General features: G+C 38.2%; 2 protein-coding genes across 3 annotated transcripts in view; both read right to left on the reverse strand.

Moving 5' to 3' along the window:
* Positions 1 to 12,304, reverse strand: part of plpp1a (phospholipid phosphatase 1a) — a 16,081-nt gene extending 3,777 nt beyond the window's left edge. The window contains exons 1-4 of one of the 2 annotated variants that reach the window (XM_014979121.2): positions 11,419 to 12,304; positions 4,196 to 4,347; positions 2,336 to 2,616; positions 26 to 83 (exon numbers count right to left, since the gene is read on the reverse strand). In XM_014979121.2, coding sequence (XP_014834607.1) covers positions 26 to 83; positions 2,336 to 2,616; positions 4,196 to 4,347; positions 11,419 to 11,476 — 549 coding nt within the window. In that variant the 5' untranslated portion in view covers positions 11,477 to 12,304. Of the gene's footprint in view, positions 1 to 25; positions 84 to 2,335; positions 2,617 to 4,195; positions 4,348 to 5,961; positions 6,117 to 11,418 lie in introns of both variants that reach the window. The other variant, XM_014979114.2, reaches the window with a different exon arrangement.
* A 2,018-nt stretch (positions 12,305 to 14,322) lies between these two features.
* The window catches only part of csgalnact1a (chondroitin sulfate N-acetylgalactosaminyltransferase 1a), a 41,037-nt gene continuing 36,720 nt past the window's right edge, over positions 14,323 to 18,639 (reverse strand). Inside the window, exon 8 of the mRNA XM_014979091.2 lies at positions 14,323 to 17,547. Within this exon, the coding sequence (XP_014834577.1) occupies positions 17,261 to 17,547 (287 nt within the window). The 3' untranslated portion in view covers positions 14,323 to 17,260. The remainder of the gene's footprint in view (positions 17,548 to 18,639) is intronic.

The following is an 18,639-nucleotide window of genomic DNA, read 5'->3' on the forward strand; positions in this document are numbered from 1 at the left end:
GTGCAGCTTGGTTGGAGGTACTTACAGCGAGGAACAGCATGCAGTACATGGAGAACGACGAGTGGCCAGAATAGAACGACAGTCTGCAACAGAAAGACAGATGCATGACTCAAAAATGGGACTGCGAGTGTGTGTGTGTGTGTGTGTGTGTGTGTGTGTGTGTGTGTATGTGTGTGTGTGTGTGTGTGTGTGTGTGTGTGTGCGTGTGTCTGTGTGTGTAATCTGTTCAAGCAAACGAGAGGCTGTGCAAACATGCACTGCCTCAGCGGGCTTTTGTTCGTACACGTTTCGGAGAAATGATAACTCAGGGGGGATGTTGAGGTTCTATGGAGCTGCTCTTCCGAACTGTCCCCTCTGCCTTTGCTACTTCCTGTTTGAAACACAGTTGTTGTCATTTCACCGCTGTGCGTGTGTGAGGCAGACTGAGCTCGACCTATTAAGAAACCTACGTTTAAAGAAAACTCGGAGACGATGTTCAGCTCATAACTCAAAATGACGGAAAAGTTCGGCTCCTGCATGGGGCAAACTGAGGCTATCCACGGGGAAAATCTTGAAACCGTCTTATCTCGTAGATAAATGTAAAACTATTTTACTTCTGGAATATTTTTATTTCCATTTTCCTTACAAATATGAAACTAACAGGTTTTCTTAAAAGACTGCTCAGATTTTATATCATCGATGTCTCCGTGCACTCTTACCAAACACAAAGGGAGCTAAATGAAAATTCAAACCACACATTGCAGATTTCTAATTGTAGGAAACTGAACATTTTCAAAAACGTATCAGACACTATAACAGAGCAGTGCCATCACCTACAGCGACGTGTCCGTTTTACTGCTATAACTTGTACATTCTCAGAAAGCATGTGCTTAGTCATTGTGCTCCAAGAAGAGATGGGTTTCTTCCTGTGATATACCTTGCAAACAAATATCTGCCCTCCAAGACCAGAGGCTCTGTTTCTCCTGTCGGATCAAGAGTCGTGTTACAGTAAGATGAGGCTGAGCAGGACACCCTGACCAGCCCTCTTTCTTGTTCTGCTGCACTTTATCAGACCTATTAGTGTCTGGCAGGCCGTCCTAAACGCCCGGATGAAGCAGCTGGAAATCTGTGTCCCCAACATGAATCTTAAAAGCACCGGATATCTGCTCTTCAATCAGTGGATCCCTCTCTTGCACTGCCGTCACACTACATTTAAAAAAAGAACAAACAGACTGCCGATATGGAAAAACAGCAACAAATACGCACCGCGCCCTTGTAGATGTAGGTGACAAGGAAAAAAAAAACAGTGGGCACATGCAAAAGCAGCTAAAGGATAAAAAAGCGGAAGGTTTAAGAAACAAAGGGGAAACCTGGAAAGTACAAAGGCTGCTTGGCTGTAAAGGAGAGCAGCATTTTCCTCACATCCCAGAATAAACTCTCCAACCTCAGCAGTCCTCTGTGGTTTCAGAATGAGGAGAGGAAATCCTCTCCTCCCAACGTTCTTCCTGCTGCTCTGAGCAGATAACAGACACGGGAAAGCTTCATAAAAATAAGCTTTCCTTTCCTGTGCCATCAGTACAACCATCATCGTATTCCAACCGGTTTCCACTTTTTATATGTCATCTGCTTATAGCTTTTTAAAAACAGACCATATTTTCATTTTACATTTATTTGAATCTTTAATAACAATAATCCTGATAACTGACAGTTTTTTTTAGTGACATTTAGACTAAAATATTCCAACCTTGCAGATCTGAGCTGAGTGAATTTAGCTCATTTTTTCCCCCACTTGTTTTATAAGTTCAGCACATACTGCTCAACCTGTTCTGGTTTATTATGCCTAGATGGTCGACAATGTGTCTGTGTAACCTTTACTTTTTGCACTTCCAAAACAGATTAAAGCGTAAGGCGTCAGGGATTTTGATTTTACTCCTTCAGAGTTCAATTTCCAAATTACTTGGACAAGAAAGAAACTCTGAATGATTTTACACTTGAAGCTGCAAGTAAAGACTTGTAATCATCACATTTATCTGAACAAAGAAGGAACAAGAGGAGAAAAAGCTTTTATTTTCAGTAACTGCTGGTCGTATCTTTCTCCTCCATTGTGAATATTCTGACTCCGTTTAAGATATCATGCAATGAGGAGAACTGTTTTTTTCAATACTCGTTCAATTCTTTATACAGCGGGGAAATTTTGATCAATGTTTTTCCTCTTTCTCAAATCTAAACTGGTTTGACAACAGGACTTTCTAAAACACACTTCCTCTTTCAGAAACAACCTGCTTTTTACTGTCACCGTACATCATCCAGCAAATAAAAAGTTAAAGATCTGGAGGCGTTTTGATCAGATGCATACCTGCCCTCGTTGACCATCTTCAGATCTCCGGTGCAGTTGAAGTTTTCGATGTATACGCCCGCTGAGCAGTTGATGAGTTTCCAGTCCGGTTTGCACACGTCAAGGAAGTGCGGCCTGAGCCGGCCGATCGAATACTTTGCAATGTCCGTCAGAGACTGGCTCATGCCGGCACCGAAGACGAAGGTACCGACGGCTTTGTAAACACAGGCAACGTAGTTGCCGAACGTTGATTTGGACTCGATGCGCTTTAGATAAACTAAAAGGCACTCGCCAAAGACCATCTGCAAAGGAAGGAGAGGAATAAGTTAGAGCTTGGCTTAAAACAAATTGCCAAAAAGAAAAAAGAAGTAAAATCACATTTTAAGAAAGAGCAAAGAAAATAATGTTTCATCTTGTGAATATTTGTCATGAAGTTGTTCAAATTACTGATGTTTTTGATTTTTGATGTTACGTTACTGCAAAAATTGGTATTTTTTGATCAAGAACTAGAAAAAGAGATTTTTTTTTCACACAAAAAAACAAGCAAAGAATATTACAGCTGAGCATACAGACAAAGTTTCAAAGTCAGAATATCTTTTACTGTCTTATTTTGAATAAATTAAAAAAATAAGTTTTTTGTTTTGTATTTATTGTTAACTTTGGATAGAACCAGAGCCACTGCTTTTGCTTTTCCTGTTTGCTACACCAACTGGAGAAGACATAATGCAAAGACACTATAGGTCAGTTTCTCCACATTGCAGATTTCAAAATAAATAAAAAATTATCCCAGGAAGATGTCCACTTAACAAACATAATGTTTAGTTATCTTTTTCTCAAAGTCAACTGACTTAATAACAGTGCGATATAAGTGATAATTGGCACCCCTGCTGGAGATGAGTAAGTAAAACCAGCCATATTTAACACAGTCACACAAAAACTGTGTGTTTGTGTATGAATCACACTTTGGAGATTTATTTTTTTCTTAGTGCAATTGAGTAACATGTTTCCCTCTCTTTCACATTTACAAAAACGGCCTTGTGTATCACATCTATACAACAGGATAAGATGAAATTATAAATGGATAATTAAACATTCCTTGATGCTCTGTTTAACTTTAAAAACATGAGTTACAGCTTGATAAAATAGCTCTCATTTATTTTATAGCATCTGTGGTGCTGGTTATTTTCTTTAAAATGAAAAATGATTCCCCAACGTGGGACGTTTTTCTCTAGGGTGCATTTTCTTTTATATACTTTGTGTGCGTCTGTGTGTGTGAGAGCATGCTGCTGGAATAAAAAGATTTGGTATTTTAAGGGGTGCCAATAACCGTGGGGGAGGATGTGGCTTACATGTCTCTGTGGTTGAACTTGAAAGAGACAGCAGTGACTGTGCTTTACGAAAACCTGACAGATCAGAGGCCAACAGCAAAGCTTAAAATAACATCCGACCTGGTTAGCCTTTCCGCTTAACACTGACCCTGGAACAGCACAAACTGCAGCTGAATTCATGTGTTGCTATTATTTTGGATATTATTTTGACTTTCTTTCGAAATTAGCTCTCAGATTTAAAGTGATCTTCCCAATCTGCCATTTTTATTTACGATGCATCCATCTTAAAATACACCCTACGCATACCTCTATCTGTTTCATCTATAAGCATTAGAAAGATCACTTTCGTTGAAACAAGCTTGATTAACAGCGTTTTCTGTTGGCGAATCAGGACGCACATGCAAATGTGGAGAAATTATTTTAGCAGAAACACAAAGAAACTCAACCAATGTGTAAAGGAGGAAGAGATTAACACAGAATCAAAGGGCAGGAAGAGCTGTTAAAAGAGGCACAGAGGGGAACTGTTAGCAGGTTAAAAAAAAAAAACACTTACAATGAGTATTGTGCAGGGAATCATAACAGCTCCTAACAACTGATAGGAAATGGTGTCCTCTTTATAGGGGTACTTGATCGTATCGTCATTACAGAAAAAGCCTCGGCGGAAAGGCCTGTGCAGCAAATTGAGTATTGCAAACGGGAGTCCCGCTGGCAGAGAAGCAATGAGAGAAAGAGAAAATACGAGTTATAAGAGGGCGTCCGAACAAATTCCGATCATGCAACAGCGCACCCCCTTGTAAAGCCGAAGACTGCGGTCCGATGAGAGGGTCCCAAAGAATGAAGCAGCCCCCTGCAGGGAAGTGTCTTGCCCAGCTTTTCAGGAACATTGTTAATTGGTTAAAAGACAGTCACATGTTAGTAAAGAGTGAAGGTCAGTCCAAAACACAATCAACAGAGAGCATAAAAATGGCATTTCTCGTGAGGTTACAAATCATCGCGACCAAGAGCATCTTTGCTGCGTTCTCCTCTGAGAAGCAGGGCTCGTGTTTCCGAACAGGCGTCAGACCAAACAGTCATGACGGCCTGGAATCCTCTGGGTCTCTCTCCTCTCTCTGTATGGAAATTTCCTCTCCCTGAGAAACGATCATGGAGATCCAAGTTTCTTCAACCTCCCCCACAGCTCTCCCCACAAGTTGAATTTTTACACATAAGGACAATTTAAAGGTGCGTTTTGACTTTACCAGTAACCAGCAAACATCCTGGGCTATTCCCACTTATCCCAGTGTAATAACCGGAGCCAAATCAGAGAACAAAAGTAGAAATTTAGTTTTTTTAAAAAACTACCCTAAACCTCTGAGGATGATTGGAGGGCGCAAAACCTTTCCAGCTGATCAAATATTCAACACATTACAACACATGACTCTTTTCTTCCTTTTTCTCTTTCAATCACTCTGTGTGATCCACTGTGGGCATAAAGTCAATTAAAGTCTTTCCTAAAGGATGAAAAATACTATTACCATGAAGAATTTGCATGCTTGGTACTTAAAATACAATACCTTAGCAAATCTTATAACCAGGCACTTCTTTGCATTTGCGATATTGCAGAAGATTGAGATTTAATATATGGTGCATTTTCACTTACAAAGCACAGGTTGAGCCAAATTCTGTTGCAGAGTAAAAAGGTTTCAGCATACAGTCAAAACACACCTTAAGTTCCCGAAGAAGCAAAGACAGTAACAACACACAAATGAGACTTTAGCACATATATTAACAAGCATGCATCCAGCTCCCATTACAGACTCCAGAACCAAGTGGTCCAGAGATGCATTCCAGCTGCCTGCATATCTGTCAGACTGAATAACAGCAGCCGTGGAAAGATCAAATAACAGCTCATGTGTAACGCCTGGAATCTGCTCCATGCTCAGACTCAGAGATTGTTTGCTTCCCTTCAACAAATAATTGAACTTCTTAAGTGATTACTTATATTAGCTTCATTTTATTTCCTTATTTGATGTTTTTAAGTGGACATCCTCCTTCACATCAGTATCTGCTTAAGTGCTCGCTAATGTGCAGCCTTATCAGCTCTGACAAACCTCTCCCAACGTGGATATTTTTGACTTGCTAAACCAGGACGGAGCGTAGCCGTTAACGGACGAAATGAGAGCTTCTCTCGCTGTGGGCGTGGATGAAAGAAAGCCGCCGCATTTGTTTCACCCGAGGCACCGGCCTGGGCACTCCTTGGACACGTGTGTTACGCTTGTGTTACGGCAAGTCAACATGCAAGCCCCGAGACAGGCTGCCGTGAGCAACTCTACTACTTACAGAGCTAATGGGCAGGCAGAGCCCCACAGAGTAGAGCACCGTTGAGGTGACTGTGCTGGGGTGGAAAGGGTACTTGATGCTGTCATCGCTACAGAAAAAGCCCCTTTGGTAGGGGCGGACCTTACCCAGGTTAAAGATTGCCAGAGGTAGAGCCCCTGTGGAAGAAGAGATCGGGACTGGTTAACACAGGAAGAAGTCAGAGGTTTACAAAATAAAATCTGAAAGAAAAACAAATATCGTTAGAGTGTAGAGATTATTTCAAAATAAAAGCCAGTAAGGGTGTTTAGGGATGCGCAATTTAGTGGCGATAACATTGGTACTGGCATGTCAGCCGGTTCTTTACATGCTGGTGCTGATCTGATCAGAGAAACTGGGCCGATATTAACAATCCACGTTTATTTCCTTCAAGTTTGTGAATGTTTTGTGGAAGGAGCAAAGAGCAGGTATTTGGTATTTGTTTTGGCATATGCTGGTCATACAGCGGTTTTTCACATTATCAAGGGAGCTACATATGATATCTGTAAACATCAGCGGCCGTAACAGAAATATTAACATCAGATATCATCCCAGATTCTCAAATTGGTGCATCCCTACTGATATTAGTATCAAAACAAGCAAAATAATGCAAATACCTGCAATACTTTATTCAAAAGTTTACACATTTGAATAACTATTTCTCTAGTAACCTAATATTTGTGATTGTCTTACAGCTTAAAGAAGCATTAACAGCTCGATCCAACACACCGTATACTCATATTTTAAGAATAAAATTACATATAATCATTTTCTCCATTCCCACATACTTTATTTCTTTTTTTTAATCTGAAAGAAATATGGATGCTTCTATAAACACACTTTTAGTAGTTTGAATTCAAATTGTGTCAAACTGTTTAAAAATCCACAAAGCGTCTTTTATTCCCACACCAGTTGGGTTTAAGAAACTGATTTCAGGCACAATTTTATGCCAAAAATCCCCCAATACACACTAGAAAGTGGATTAACATTAACTACAGAGCTTGATTATGTCAAGCTCTGTAGAACAGCAACCGTTTATGTAACAGAAAGAGAAACTTTTTCAGGCGTTGGAAACCCAAAACCAACAGATTGTTCATTTCCTTCTCCTTTCCTCAGTAGATTTACTCCTGCTGAAAAGAAAAGTTTTTAAAGTCGGAAATCACAAAATTTAACATCAATGCGGTCAATTAGATACTCAGCAGCGTTCTAGGGAAACGGGAAAATCACAAACCCAATGCCAGAAACCACACAGATCCACTTCCTTTAAGAGTTCCTTTTTTTTTTTTTTGTGGAAATAACTGAGATGTTTTTTTCAGTGTGAAAAGAACGACAGCCATGACTTAACACTCCCTACACATAGGATACCATAAAGATAAAAAGGTCATGCTAATTGGTTTCGACAGTGCAAAGTCTGTGGGGAATGCCGCTGTCATCTCTCTGGCTGTTTGGCCTGTTTAACCCATTGTGCTGCAAGAAAGAGTCGTTCCCCTCATTCAGGCGGAAACCGAGTCGATTGTTGAGCTGCGGCCCACGTTAACGAGCAAGCGGACACGGCATTGCATGAAGATGCAGCCGAATCTCTGAAACTATTCTCCTGCAGCTGCACCCTGCGAAGCTGTGACGGCTGCAACAGCTGGAGACATTAAAAAAAAAAAAAAAAAAAAACCTGTGCCGCAGTTGTGACACACACGACACAACTAGCAACAGTTTAACTGGTTTAATCTCACAACTCAAGAGTTACCAAACATCTTGAGTTCACACTGGTTTACTTCCTTCTAGAGGAACTTCATCGAGAACATTATTTTTGCAACGTAGACTCAAACGGGACAAGCAGTCTTCTCTGTGAAACATTCCTGTACTAATTGCACTCGTATGGCCCTACAAAATGATTTGCACGCCCAGTAAAGACATGCATAAATACATCTGCCTTACTTGCATGGCATGTTCTCTTATCTTTACGATTTTAAAGAGTCACTTAAACAAACAGGCCTCTCTGCCACATCATGTTCATATTTAAGGGTAACAGGACGTCATGAAGCAAGGCAAGTAATAAAAAGTTGGAATATAGACTTTAAAATGAGGTTATTATTAAATGAAGGCGACTCTTAACAGGTGGGTTTTAGCCTTGATATAAAGCTGCAAAACGCTTTTTTTTGCAGTTTTCAGGTGCAATAGATGAGGGCGTGTGCTAACTCTTGACTGCTCCTCTATTTACTCAGCTGGGGAAAGGTATAGCACATCCATGCGTTGATCTGTTTTAAACATCTGCTCAACGCTTGAATGGATTCATAGTCTTTTGGTGAGATCGTAATGTAGAGCTGTGTGTCATCCGCGTAGCTATGGTAACCTTATTTTGTGTTATAATATGTATGTTTAAATAAAAATCAGTTGTGTGTGATTACGTTACTACAGTAAAATATAAATTCATTACCCATCTCTACCAGGGATAGGATAAATACAGAGCTCTGTCTTGTCCCTCTGCATTCATGTAATTTGCTCATTAAATGCCCATGCAGTGCAGTGTGACCACAGACTCCAGCCCCAATCTCAAGACAAATGCTCAAAGACCCCGGTTATAATTTAATAATCTCGTTTACTTGGAAGACGAATCCAATTAGCAGACAGAGCTCAGCTCAGAGTCAGACAGCTGGCTTGGTTCTCACTCTGTGCTCATTTTACTGGGAGGATTTTCAATAGCTTTGTTGGCAGATCAGCCTTGGGTCAAATTTGAAAGTCTAAGCTTCGTTGGCCTGTCGGCATAGGCTGGTTGGATCACGGTTTAAATAACTTATTCAGCTGAAATTCTGTTTACAGCCTAAATCATTTTTTAGTTAGATACCAAAACAAGTGGCCTTAAAAGCAAGAATCACTGTTCTCAACTTTTTTTTTTCTATAAATAATGCAAATAGAAAACAATCAATCATCCCTAAAATCTGCAAGAATTTAGGCATTAAGTGATATTTTCACTTAATTGTTGTACGCTTCATTTACCTGTGAGCTGCTTTAAAAATAATAATAATTATTATAAAATGATTTTTTGTGTCGGTTATTCTAGATCTTGCTAAAGCCGTTCGCCTCTGCAGTCATTTGTTGAAATTAAGATTTAAACCACCCACTGCTTTAATTGACACCAAGTTTAAGTCCTAGCCCACTGCCTCTGAGTGAAGCAGAGTTTAAACAGTGATTTACAACATACTTTAACTGGGACATACTGAGCAGAAAATCACTGTCATGGGCTCATTAAAAAGCTGACTCACACCGACCCAGTCACTATCAGCACACTCACTTTTTCCTCTTACTCAACATATGTGTATCAATAAATACATATCAATAAAAAAATGTTTTGGAATAGAGATTATATTATTTTAGCAGCAAAAGGGAAAAAAATATATAGAAGGAATCTGTTTTTTTTTAAATGTGAATAACATGAAAGTGTGGTAGTTTTAGACAAGGTTGTGACACTATATGAAACTTATTCCTACGTTTAGTCTTTAGCCAGGTTAATAAACAACTAAACAGTTTCAAATCAAGATAAAGTGTGTTAAAGTGATAAAAGTTAATACAGCAAATCAGCCATTGATGGAAACATAGACGCTCCAGAGAGAGAATATCTAACTCTAAAGTGAGACAGTTCAGTCTGGATATAATAACCTGACTGACAATCTAACACAGCACTTTTGTCTTGATCTGTGTGACGATGCTTCTACTATTATAATTTTCATAGGTGCTCATGCAAGACCCCAAGCCGGAAACCTTGTGGTTTGGTGAGCGAAGATCTTTTCCACTGTAAGGTAAAGACATGACTCATCACAGCATGTAAGCTTCCCATTCAGGAAATTCACGTGAGCGCTTTTAAATCGTACGATCATGCACTGCAAAGGCTCAGAAATTCCCCATGTGAGCTCAAAAAGTCACTTCATGGAAACATTCAACTATAAAGCATAATCGTAATCAGGGCCGGTCCGAGGTTGAACTATAGAACCTCGCCAGAAATTCATTTGGGTGAAGCTTCCAGTTAAGCCCACCAGCTTAATTTTATATTTCCTGTGCTTTTATTTTTATTTTTAATCGTTAATTTTAAACTACTTAAAGTTAAGTAAGAGTTCCTCATTTTTATAGATAGAACAGTGTGAGAATTATAAAACAGCGTATATGTTGTTGTTTATGTAAACAGTGAATTCAAGGAATTTCTGGATCAGGTGACAATGTTGTTCTGCAGGCGACCCAGTTCTGAGTTTATTCTAAGAAAATGCAGAAAGGAAAAAATCTACATCAGAGTGTCTACTCGGGCTATTTTTAGGACGTAAAGCCCAATAAGCAACATGTCACAGACTCAGAGGAAATGGACAATGTTACATTATAAAAAGTCAAACATTTTGTTTTTGTTTTACCTATCAGCCATGACACTCATTACCTCTGCTAGCCAGAGGCAATGAATTGAGTGAACCCAGGAAGTAAAATCAAATACTCAAATACTCGACTTTTCTAAAAACATTTACAGAGTGCAAACAATGCCTTTTAAAAGATATATATAATTATGACTATGAGCTGGTGTGATCAACTTCAGTAAAGATACAATAATTAAATTTACAAAAAAAAAATGTTTAATACAAAAACTAATTGGTACACTCATTTTCAAAACTAACACGATAATATTAAACTTTTGTTTTGTTTTCTTCTCTTTTTTCCCCATACATACAGTTAAAACACAGGAGCAGGTTTTAGGCTAGTTAGGCTATATACTCATGTTTACAAATATACCTCAACTAACTGTATATTTTAAACAGTGCTGGCTTAACAAGATTGCAGGGTGATATAGTATAACTTGTTTGCCATTTTTTTCAGCCAGCTGACTGGCAGGGGGTGTCCAGCAGGTAAAAGATTGAATCTCTCTGCCACTTTCTATTGCAACTAAATAGAAAAAAACGTTAAACAGTATTGTGGAAACTGGCTTAAGCTATTCACATAAATTTCAAGCAATCCTTAACACATGTACAATTTACACATTTGTAGACATGTAAATTCACGTTCTTTCTTCCCAGCTCAGCAGCTGACTGTGTCACCAATTATGTAATTATGCGCAATTTTTACTAATACCTCGGGCCGGCCCAGACTGCGTCTAAATATTATGCAGTCAGAAAAAAAAAAAAAAAAAAAAAAAAAAAAAAACATGAGCTGAGCAGTTGTAACAAGTTTACAAGCATCTAACAAGTTCAAAGGTCTTTGCCAATACTAAAAATATATATAACAGGGGATATAAAAATGTTTTTGTTAAGTGGCTCATATACAAGTACAGTCCTGGACAGTCACCACTCCCTTCACAAGATAGTAAGCTGCTAAATGCTCCAAAAGAAGGATTAAAGCCACACACACAAATCATCTTATGTCATCAACAGGGCAGCAAATAGCCCACAACAGTGAATGAAATGTTTAAACACATACCTAGAATTAGACAGACTAAATCGAGCAGGACAAAAAGGATTCCTTTGGTCTCAAACATGTTGACTCCTCTCCGTCTGGGTGCAGAGTCCCTGTCTCTCTCCGTGTGCTGCCTCTGCTGCGCTTTAATAACCCTCAAAGGTGGATGCTCCTCCTCGCAGCGCAGTTACTCCTACTGCTCCGGCTGTCGTTGTTTTTCACTCCGCCAGTAAGGATAAAAAATGAAAAATAAAGGGGACCCGCGGCAGCAAATGGCTCTTAAAATACCACAATAAAGACGTAAGAAACTACCCGGTCCACAGGAGAGCTGTTTTCATATGAAGCGGCGGATGCCACTAGCTGCAGTTGTTGTCGCTCTTCTTGTTGGGTGGTGGTGAAGAGCAGCTCTGCCAACAACAGAGCCGGAGCTTCATTGTGATTTCACAGCTGCTAGGAGCTTTTAAATAAAACAGCTCACTCTCACGAGGGGCCCGGTCATTTGGACGGACACCTGTCCCGTGACGACGTCTGCAGCCAGTGAAATATGATCCGAAAGCCGAGCCGAAAAGCTGCGAAGACCTCACTGGCTGCAGCAGGCCATGGTGCTGCCTTCACGTACCGGAGAGGAGTCCGTAAATAAGGCGGATTCATTTCTGCATTCATGTAACGTCGGCAGAGTGGGAAAAATGCATATTCCTCCACGGTTTTCACACACTGGGGTTCTGGTAAATGGTTATAACATTTTCCCTGCATTTCTTTGCGTTTTCATATCTGCATAATCATATATAGTAAGTCCCATTAACAAAAAAAAAAAAAAAGCACATTAACAACACAGTAATGCTAAATACCTTTCTTCAAATGTCACGACCATTAAATCTACCTCATTTGACTTTTATTGCCAATCCTCATTATGGTGCTAAGCCAAGACCCCTTTATTGCATTTCTCAATTATAAGTGAGGCAGTGTGCTCCAAAGGCCCCGGTTAGCAATATAACTATTTTTTTCTGTGATCACATATTTACATAGCTTCAGGGTCCGTCTGAGCTCAGAGCTGGGAATGACAGCCTTAGCAATACAAGCCAAAAATTATTTATTTATCTCGGTTTTATTCATTACAACAATAACAACGAACAAACAAGTTCACAAACACACTATGTGTGCCAGTGGTCCATGGAGATATAAACTATCAGAAGTTCTTGTATCAAATGAGTTTATGTCAACCATCTTCATTAAATTATATGTGCCTACTAAGCCAAGACAATATTGTTGATTTTCTGACTAGAAACCTGCCAAACTAATGTCTGAGTACAATAAATATGCCGAAGTGAGTCTTTTTGGGCCACAGAACATTTTTCGGGGATTTTATAGGCTTGCAGAAACATTTGCCTAGTTCTGACATCGTCAACATACTTACCAGTAAGCAGTTTGTTGTCCATTTGACTTTATTTAGATACAAGTACTGGGATATATAGAACACTGATATTTAATGGAAACACCTGAATGAAAGTTTGTTTTTTTTTCCTATAATTTCTTCTTGTTGCATTGTCTTTCTTGCATGCCACCTCATCATATGTATGCTCCTTTATTTTTAGTATGCCACACTTGTTGACATAAACCTTCTTTTTAATCATCCATTAGAGGTTCCCCCCGCAGACAAAAGCTGTTATGTTTACAGCTTGTTTGAACCTCTAACAAGAAGACACATATTCTTGTGATTCATTGAAAGGAAACATGTGATAAGCACAGATTTATTAAATTGGTCACAGAGGTTAGCGGTACTTCAAACTGGGGCAAAGATCAAAGCAGTCTTCTACTGTCTTTTAAAATAAGTGAATTAAAAAAAAAAAAGACCATGGCTGTTTTTGGTTAATCTCCTGGGATGTTAAAATTGGATGTTTATTCACAGAGAGGACAGTTATGATTTAAACATTATGAATACAAAGCTTGATCTCTTTTTTTTACATACGCAGACAAAAAGATCATGTGAAGAATAACGAGTCAGACCAAAATACTCCCCAGGCGCAGGTTGTTGCAAAAAAAAAAACTACAAAAAAAAAAACTACACATAGTCCAATCATTTTCCAGCATGATAGTACATGTGTTACAAGGCAAATGTGATAATGAAGTGGATATCAACTTGTGAGCCAAGCATGAATAAAAAAATAGGTCAGGATTTGGCCCGTAAGATGATATCCAGCATGTCAGAGTCACTTGCAGAAATGCTACGCTAAAAATCAACTCTTCAAATCTACTTCACATGAACAAATATATGCATTTAAAAATGAAATTGTTCTTTAGTATACTATAGAAACATGTTTACAAAGTAATGTGTTAAAATATGTTTAAAACACGAGAGAGTTACAAAGAAAGGTTTAGAGTAGCAGTTTTAGGAAAGTTTGACTGTTCAATTCCAATAAATGTGAAAAAAATTAAAGTAATGACAATTTATCTTTTAGCAAGCCAACGTAAGAGCATTACATTAACCCTGTGCATGCTAAACAGGAAGAGGAGTTGTCTACCAACAACAATTAGCTCATTGGCTCCGCCTAGAGGTTTGGGAGTAAAGGTGCAGCAATGCAATGCATTAAATTAAGAGACCAAAATTAAATTGAAAATCTTCTTAAAAGTAAAATGAAAATTATAAGTTTCTTATATGTAAAAAGGCGGAGCTTGGAAGAAGCAGGACATTCCCATTTAAAACAATGAGACAAATCGGAAGATTTCAAAAATAAAGAACTTTTGTTTTTTAACTCCTTTAAAATGATTTTTCTTTTCTGACAGAATAGCATCCACAAAAGTGACTGACCTCCAAGTTTCTTTTTTGTTTAGGAGAAAAACACCACCATCACAAATCAGATTCAAAGAAGTTTGGTAAGACAGAAGTACTGCACTGAAAACATAAGTTGTAAAATGTTTTTGCAAAAAGAATCAGAATCAGTCAGGTTTTATTTTATGTTCTTGCAGAGGAACAACAGTAAAACATTTTTGTCCTTGGAAAAATACAGATCAACCACGTATGAAAAAAAGCCTTCGCAATGCATAAATATGTTTATTCAACTCATTTACACAAGGTTACAAAACCAGTCTGACAAAATAACCAAACAATTATCGAAAATAAAAGTATTTCAGCAAAAAAGTAAATGACTGCCAGTCATTTTGTTTCTGGATCCTTAATAAGTGCTGCACAAGGATTCTAAATGAAATCTTTCAGGGCAAATACATCGAAATAAATAAATGATTGCTTACTAGCACTGATCATAATTTACTTCCCTATTGCACAAAAAACTCCACTTGACCAATATTAAAAATAAATTGCTCTGACTTGTTAAGTCGTCGTCAACATAAATTCACCAAACGGTAAAACACTTTCCTGTAAAACGTTTGTGCGACACACAGAAGGTCTGAGTTTCTTTGATGTTAAAACGTCAACGCTCACATCCATGCCTATTGGTACTGATGGTAAAGATGTGCAATGAAAGTTATATGAAATTCAAAATAATGGCAAAAAAAATCTAACTTCTAGCCTTATTAATAGCAGCACCATCACTAGAGCCGCTACTGTCACGCCTAAAAAAAAATTGTTCATAGAATAAATGTAGCATTTGTTACTTTTTAAGTAAAGTCATTTAGATTTCCTGTTTTCCTGGGATAGATAATGTAAAACAGGTAAATTTCTTCCCATCCCCTTGTCAAAATAGGAAAGAAAGGAGAACACTGAATTTGAGTTAGTCAACACAGACGTGTGTTGAACGTTTAAGGAGAAGTGGTGATTTGATGCAGTGATGATGGCCTGTGCCACACAAATGAATTGGGTTGACAGTAGATTGCAGAGCAGGATAGTGATCTAAAACACACAGACAAATCAACAGGGAAAAGCTCCAGTCAGCCATTAATCACTTTTTATGGCCATCTCGGTCCACAGACCTTAATCTCCTCGTTTCACCAAGAAGATGGCATAAGGACCCAGGACTCTTGGTCAAAGAGCTTCGTCTCTGTTTTCCTTGTGAAATGTTACATGAGAATAATCTTGTTAAAAAAAAAAAAACCGTTGACAGAAATGCAGAATCATTGTGCCTATCAATAATTATACCCAAATTAAAGCTTGAATCTCCCCAAAACGTTCAGTATATAATTTTACCGCAATAAAATAATTTACAGGGGTTTCCCCCCCCCCCCCCACATCTTAAAACAGGGGTGCCAATAAGGCTAGAATGAGCTGAATGTAATACTGTCCAAGCAGGCAACAAATAAAATAAAAAATTCCAAGACTTGACATTTACAGAACACAATTATAAATACAAAAGCAAAGGCAACCGAAAGAATAATTTATGTAAAACTTTACAAGGCAGACTTTAAAAGAGTCCTTCACTGATTGCTCAACAGCATGTTATTCATTTTCAAACCAGTAGGTGGCTCTGTTTACACACGTAAAAAACTTCAGTGCAAGTTAAACTTTCACTGATTCTGAAAAACAGACGGATCTGACATTATTTACATAAGGCACATAGTTGAGATGCATTACGGTTCACAGTTGAATTAAAAAAAAACAACTTAAAATGGCTCTCATACACAAAGACATTAATATGATTCTGTACAGAAGTTTACGTACAATTATTGACATTGATGTTACATTCATTTTGAGTTTTTTTGTCGAAGCATTTGAACTGCTCGTTTTACAGAATGGAGAAACTATGAAGTATACAGTTTCAATGGTTTCTAAAAACCAGAACTGGAACTGCACATTTGAATGTATTGTGGATTTTCTCCACACATTGTCAAACATTTGCATACAGACAAACACATGCATACACCACTTCCACTAGTATCTGGATAATGTGCTTTTGTAAGCTGCAGCAAAACCATATGCTTTTGTAACCAACTAGAAACTATTTGCACCCTCTCCTTATCAGAATTTGTTGTTTAAATTGGTTAGTTTTCTGGGTTATGTTTTAGTAAGGTTGCAGCAATTTCAGAGATTTATCGTTAGCCAGCTTTATCAATCCAAAATGTTGCTTTGGATGTGCGTTTCGGATCACGGTTCTCTTGGAAAGGTGTCTACCTCCTTATTCTTAAACTCCCACCCAAAACTCAGACAAGATCCCATGTACCAATAAGTCAATGGTCCCAACCAGAAATCAAAACTGGTTTGAACTATGATTAAAAGCTGAGCCAGAAAACTAAGCTATTGTTAAAAAAAAAAAAACATATGGTTGAAGTTAAACTTGCAAATATTTATAGAAGTGCATGTCTATTTTTGAGCCTGTGTGTCCAATTTTGACTGTGTGAATCAAATAACATACCCAATAAATTCAAACTTGCAACAAATTTGAAGTTTCACATTGTATCATCAGGCTAAAAGCCCATGATGAATGCATTTAAACTACTCACTGGACCCATAAATGCATGTTTCTCACTTTTGATTAAATGTATCCAGACTTTTGCAGAATCAAATCTAAACTCTTCATTGAGGAAGATTGACACTTCAGGAACTGCATATTTTTACTTTTTAGATCCGATTTACATCATCATATGGTTGAGACCAATTAACTTTGCTTGTTGAACATGAATTCAATGGACAATAAAAAAAAATATATATATATAAATAGCTGGTGGTATTTTTTCATAGGAGTAAGTACAGATGTACCTAAACCACATTTTACATATGGAGAGAAAATACAAAATACAATTTTTCAACCAAACTCTTTCTCTAAGTTTCCTGTACACATATAAAAGAGTGAGTCTTGTATTTGGTTTACAGAAGGACAGCAAATTAGCCAACTTTACCAAACATTTCTTTCAGAATTACACAAAGCTAAGACACTGATTCACCTGCTGGCTGCAGTGCCTAGCCGTTCTCAGTCCAGAGTCACGTCTTCTTTGGGTTTTGCAGCTTCTGCTTGCGGAGGTGAGCTTCGATCTCATGCCTGAAGAAGAGCATTCCCAGCTGGCCGTGCGAGGCCTCATTCATGGCCTTGGACTGCATGCACATTCGGTACTGGTCCGGCGGCAGCTCGTCGGCGCAGTGCTTCTCGTGCCACAGGTGGAAGAGGCCGCGCGACGGCGCCCGGACGACCAGGAGGTTGCTGTGGAGGTACTTTCTGTAGAGGTGGACGTCTTCGCCGCCCCAGCCTTTGATGTCGATGTCAAAACCTCCTGGCAGAACAGACATGGTCATGAGAAGGTGCGTCAGTGTGTAATGCTAAACATGTTGCAGCATGGCTCACAGTTATGGTGTCATATTGACTTCCTGAAAAAAAAAAAAAAAAAAAAAGATATTGTAAAAGAGGTTGCAGTTTTTCAGAGAGGGATTTGTTAGTTAGGGTGATGAAGGCTACTTCCTGCAAGGCTCACTACTCCCTTCTGTTTTATTTTGATTGTTATACCTGCCTCCATCTTTCACAGTTCACAAAACTTAACTTTGTTACAATGGTCTTATTTAAAATGAAGGCAAAAAGAACGCGCTGTACTTCTTTAAAATTCAGGTTTTCACAAGTCTGGATAAACAACACCTGTTCTTTACTATTTTCTAAAAATATATTATTTATGTACCAAAAACCTCCAAAGCCAAATAAACAGCAAGTCCTAGATTGTCCTCATGTGCCAGACAAAAAGTAAGCCGAAAATGAAAATGTCATGTTTGAAAAGGTAAGTACAGCGTTGCTGCTTCCAGACGATTCAGGAGGGAAAATAGATACCAGCTGCTAACGAAACGCAAAATGAATAATTGATCAGGAAATGCAGCCGTCTCTGCAAAAGAGTTGTGTGTTAACACAGGATGGAAGGAAATCAGAAATAACTTTATAGAGAATCTGTTGGTTACAAATCCATTTCTAAATTATAGGAACTCCCTCATTATATGGTGAGAATTATTTTTTTCCTTGGACATTGAGGTTAGATTTCATTTTAATCAAATTAAATCATCTCAATACCTGGTAAAATATTACATGTGATTATAGATACATAAATTAGTCACGACAAGCAGTGAACACTTGTTTTACTATGCCTGTAATTCATGATCTGACTTTATAATAATGGTTCTAAATTTGGATACCCTTATAAATAAAATAGAGGAAGCAAGATATAATTTAAGGAAGAGCTCTCTAGCAATAATCTACATAACTTCTATAGTTTTTGGGCTGAATCTAAATACAAGTTTCATGAGTTCACAATTAAAATGCCAAGGTGAGCGTCTTTTGTTATACATCTATTTTTATTTGCAGAGCAAGAGTGGGATTTTGTCTTCTG

Source organism: Poecilia mexicana, unplaced genomic scaffold, assembly GCF_051168715.1.
Source record: "Poecilia mexicana isolate PSO_F unplaced genomic scaffold, ASM5116871v1 scaffold_12, whole genome shotgun sequence".
Classification (NCBI taxonomy): Eukaryota; Metazoa; Chordata; class Actinopteri; order Cyprinodontiformes; family Poeciliidae; genus Poecilia; species Poecilia mexicana.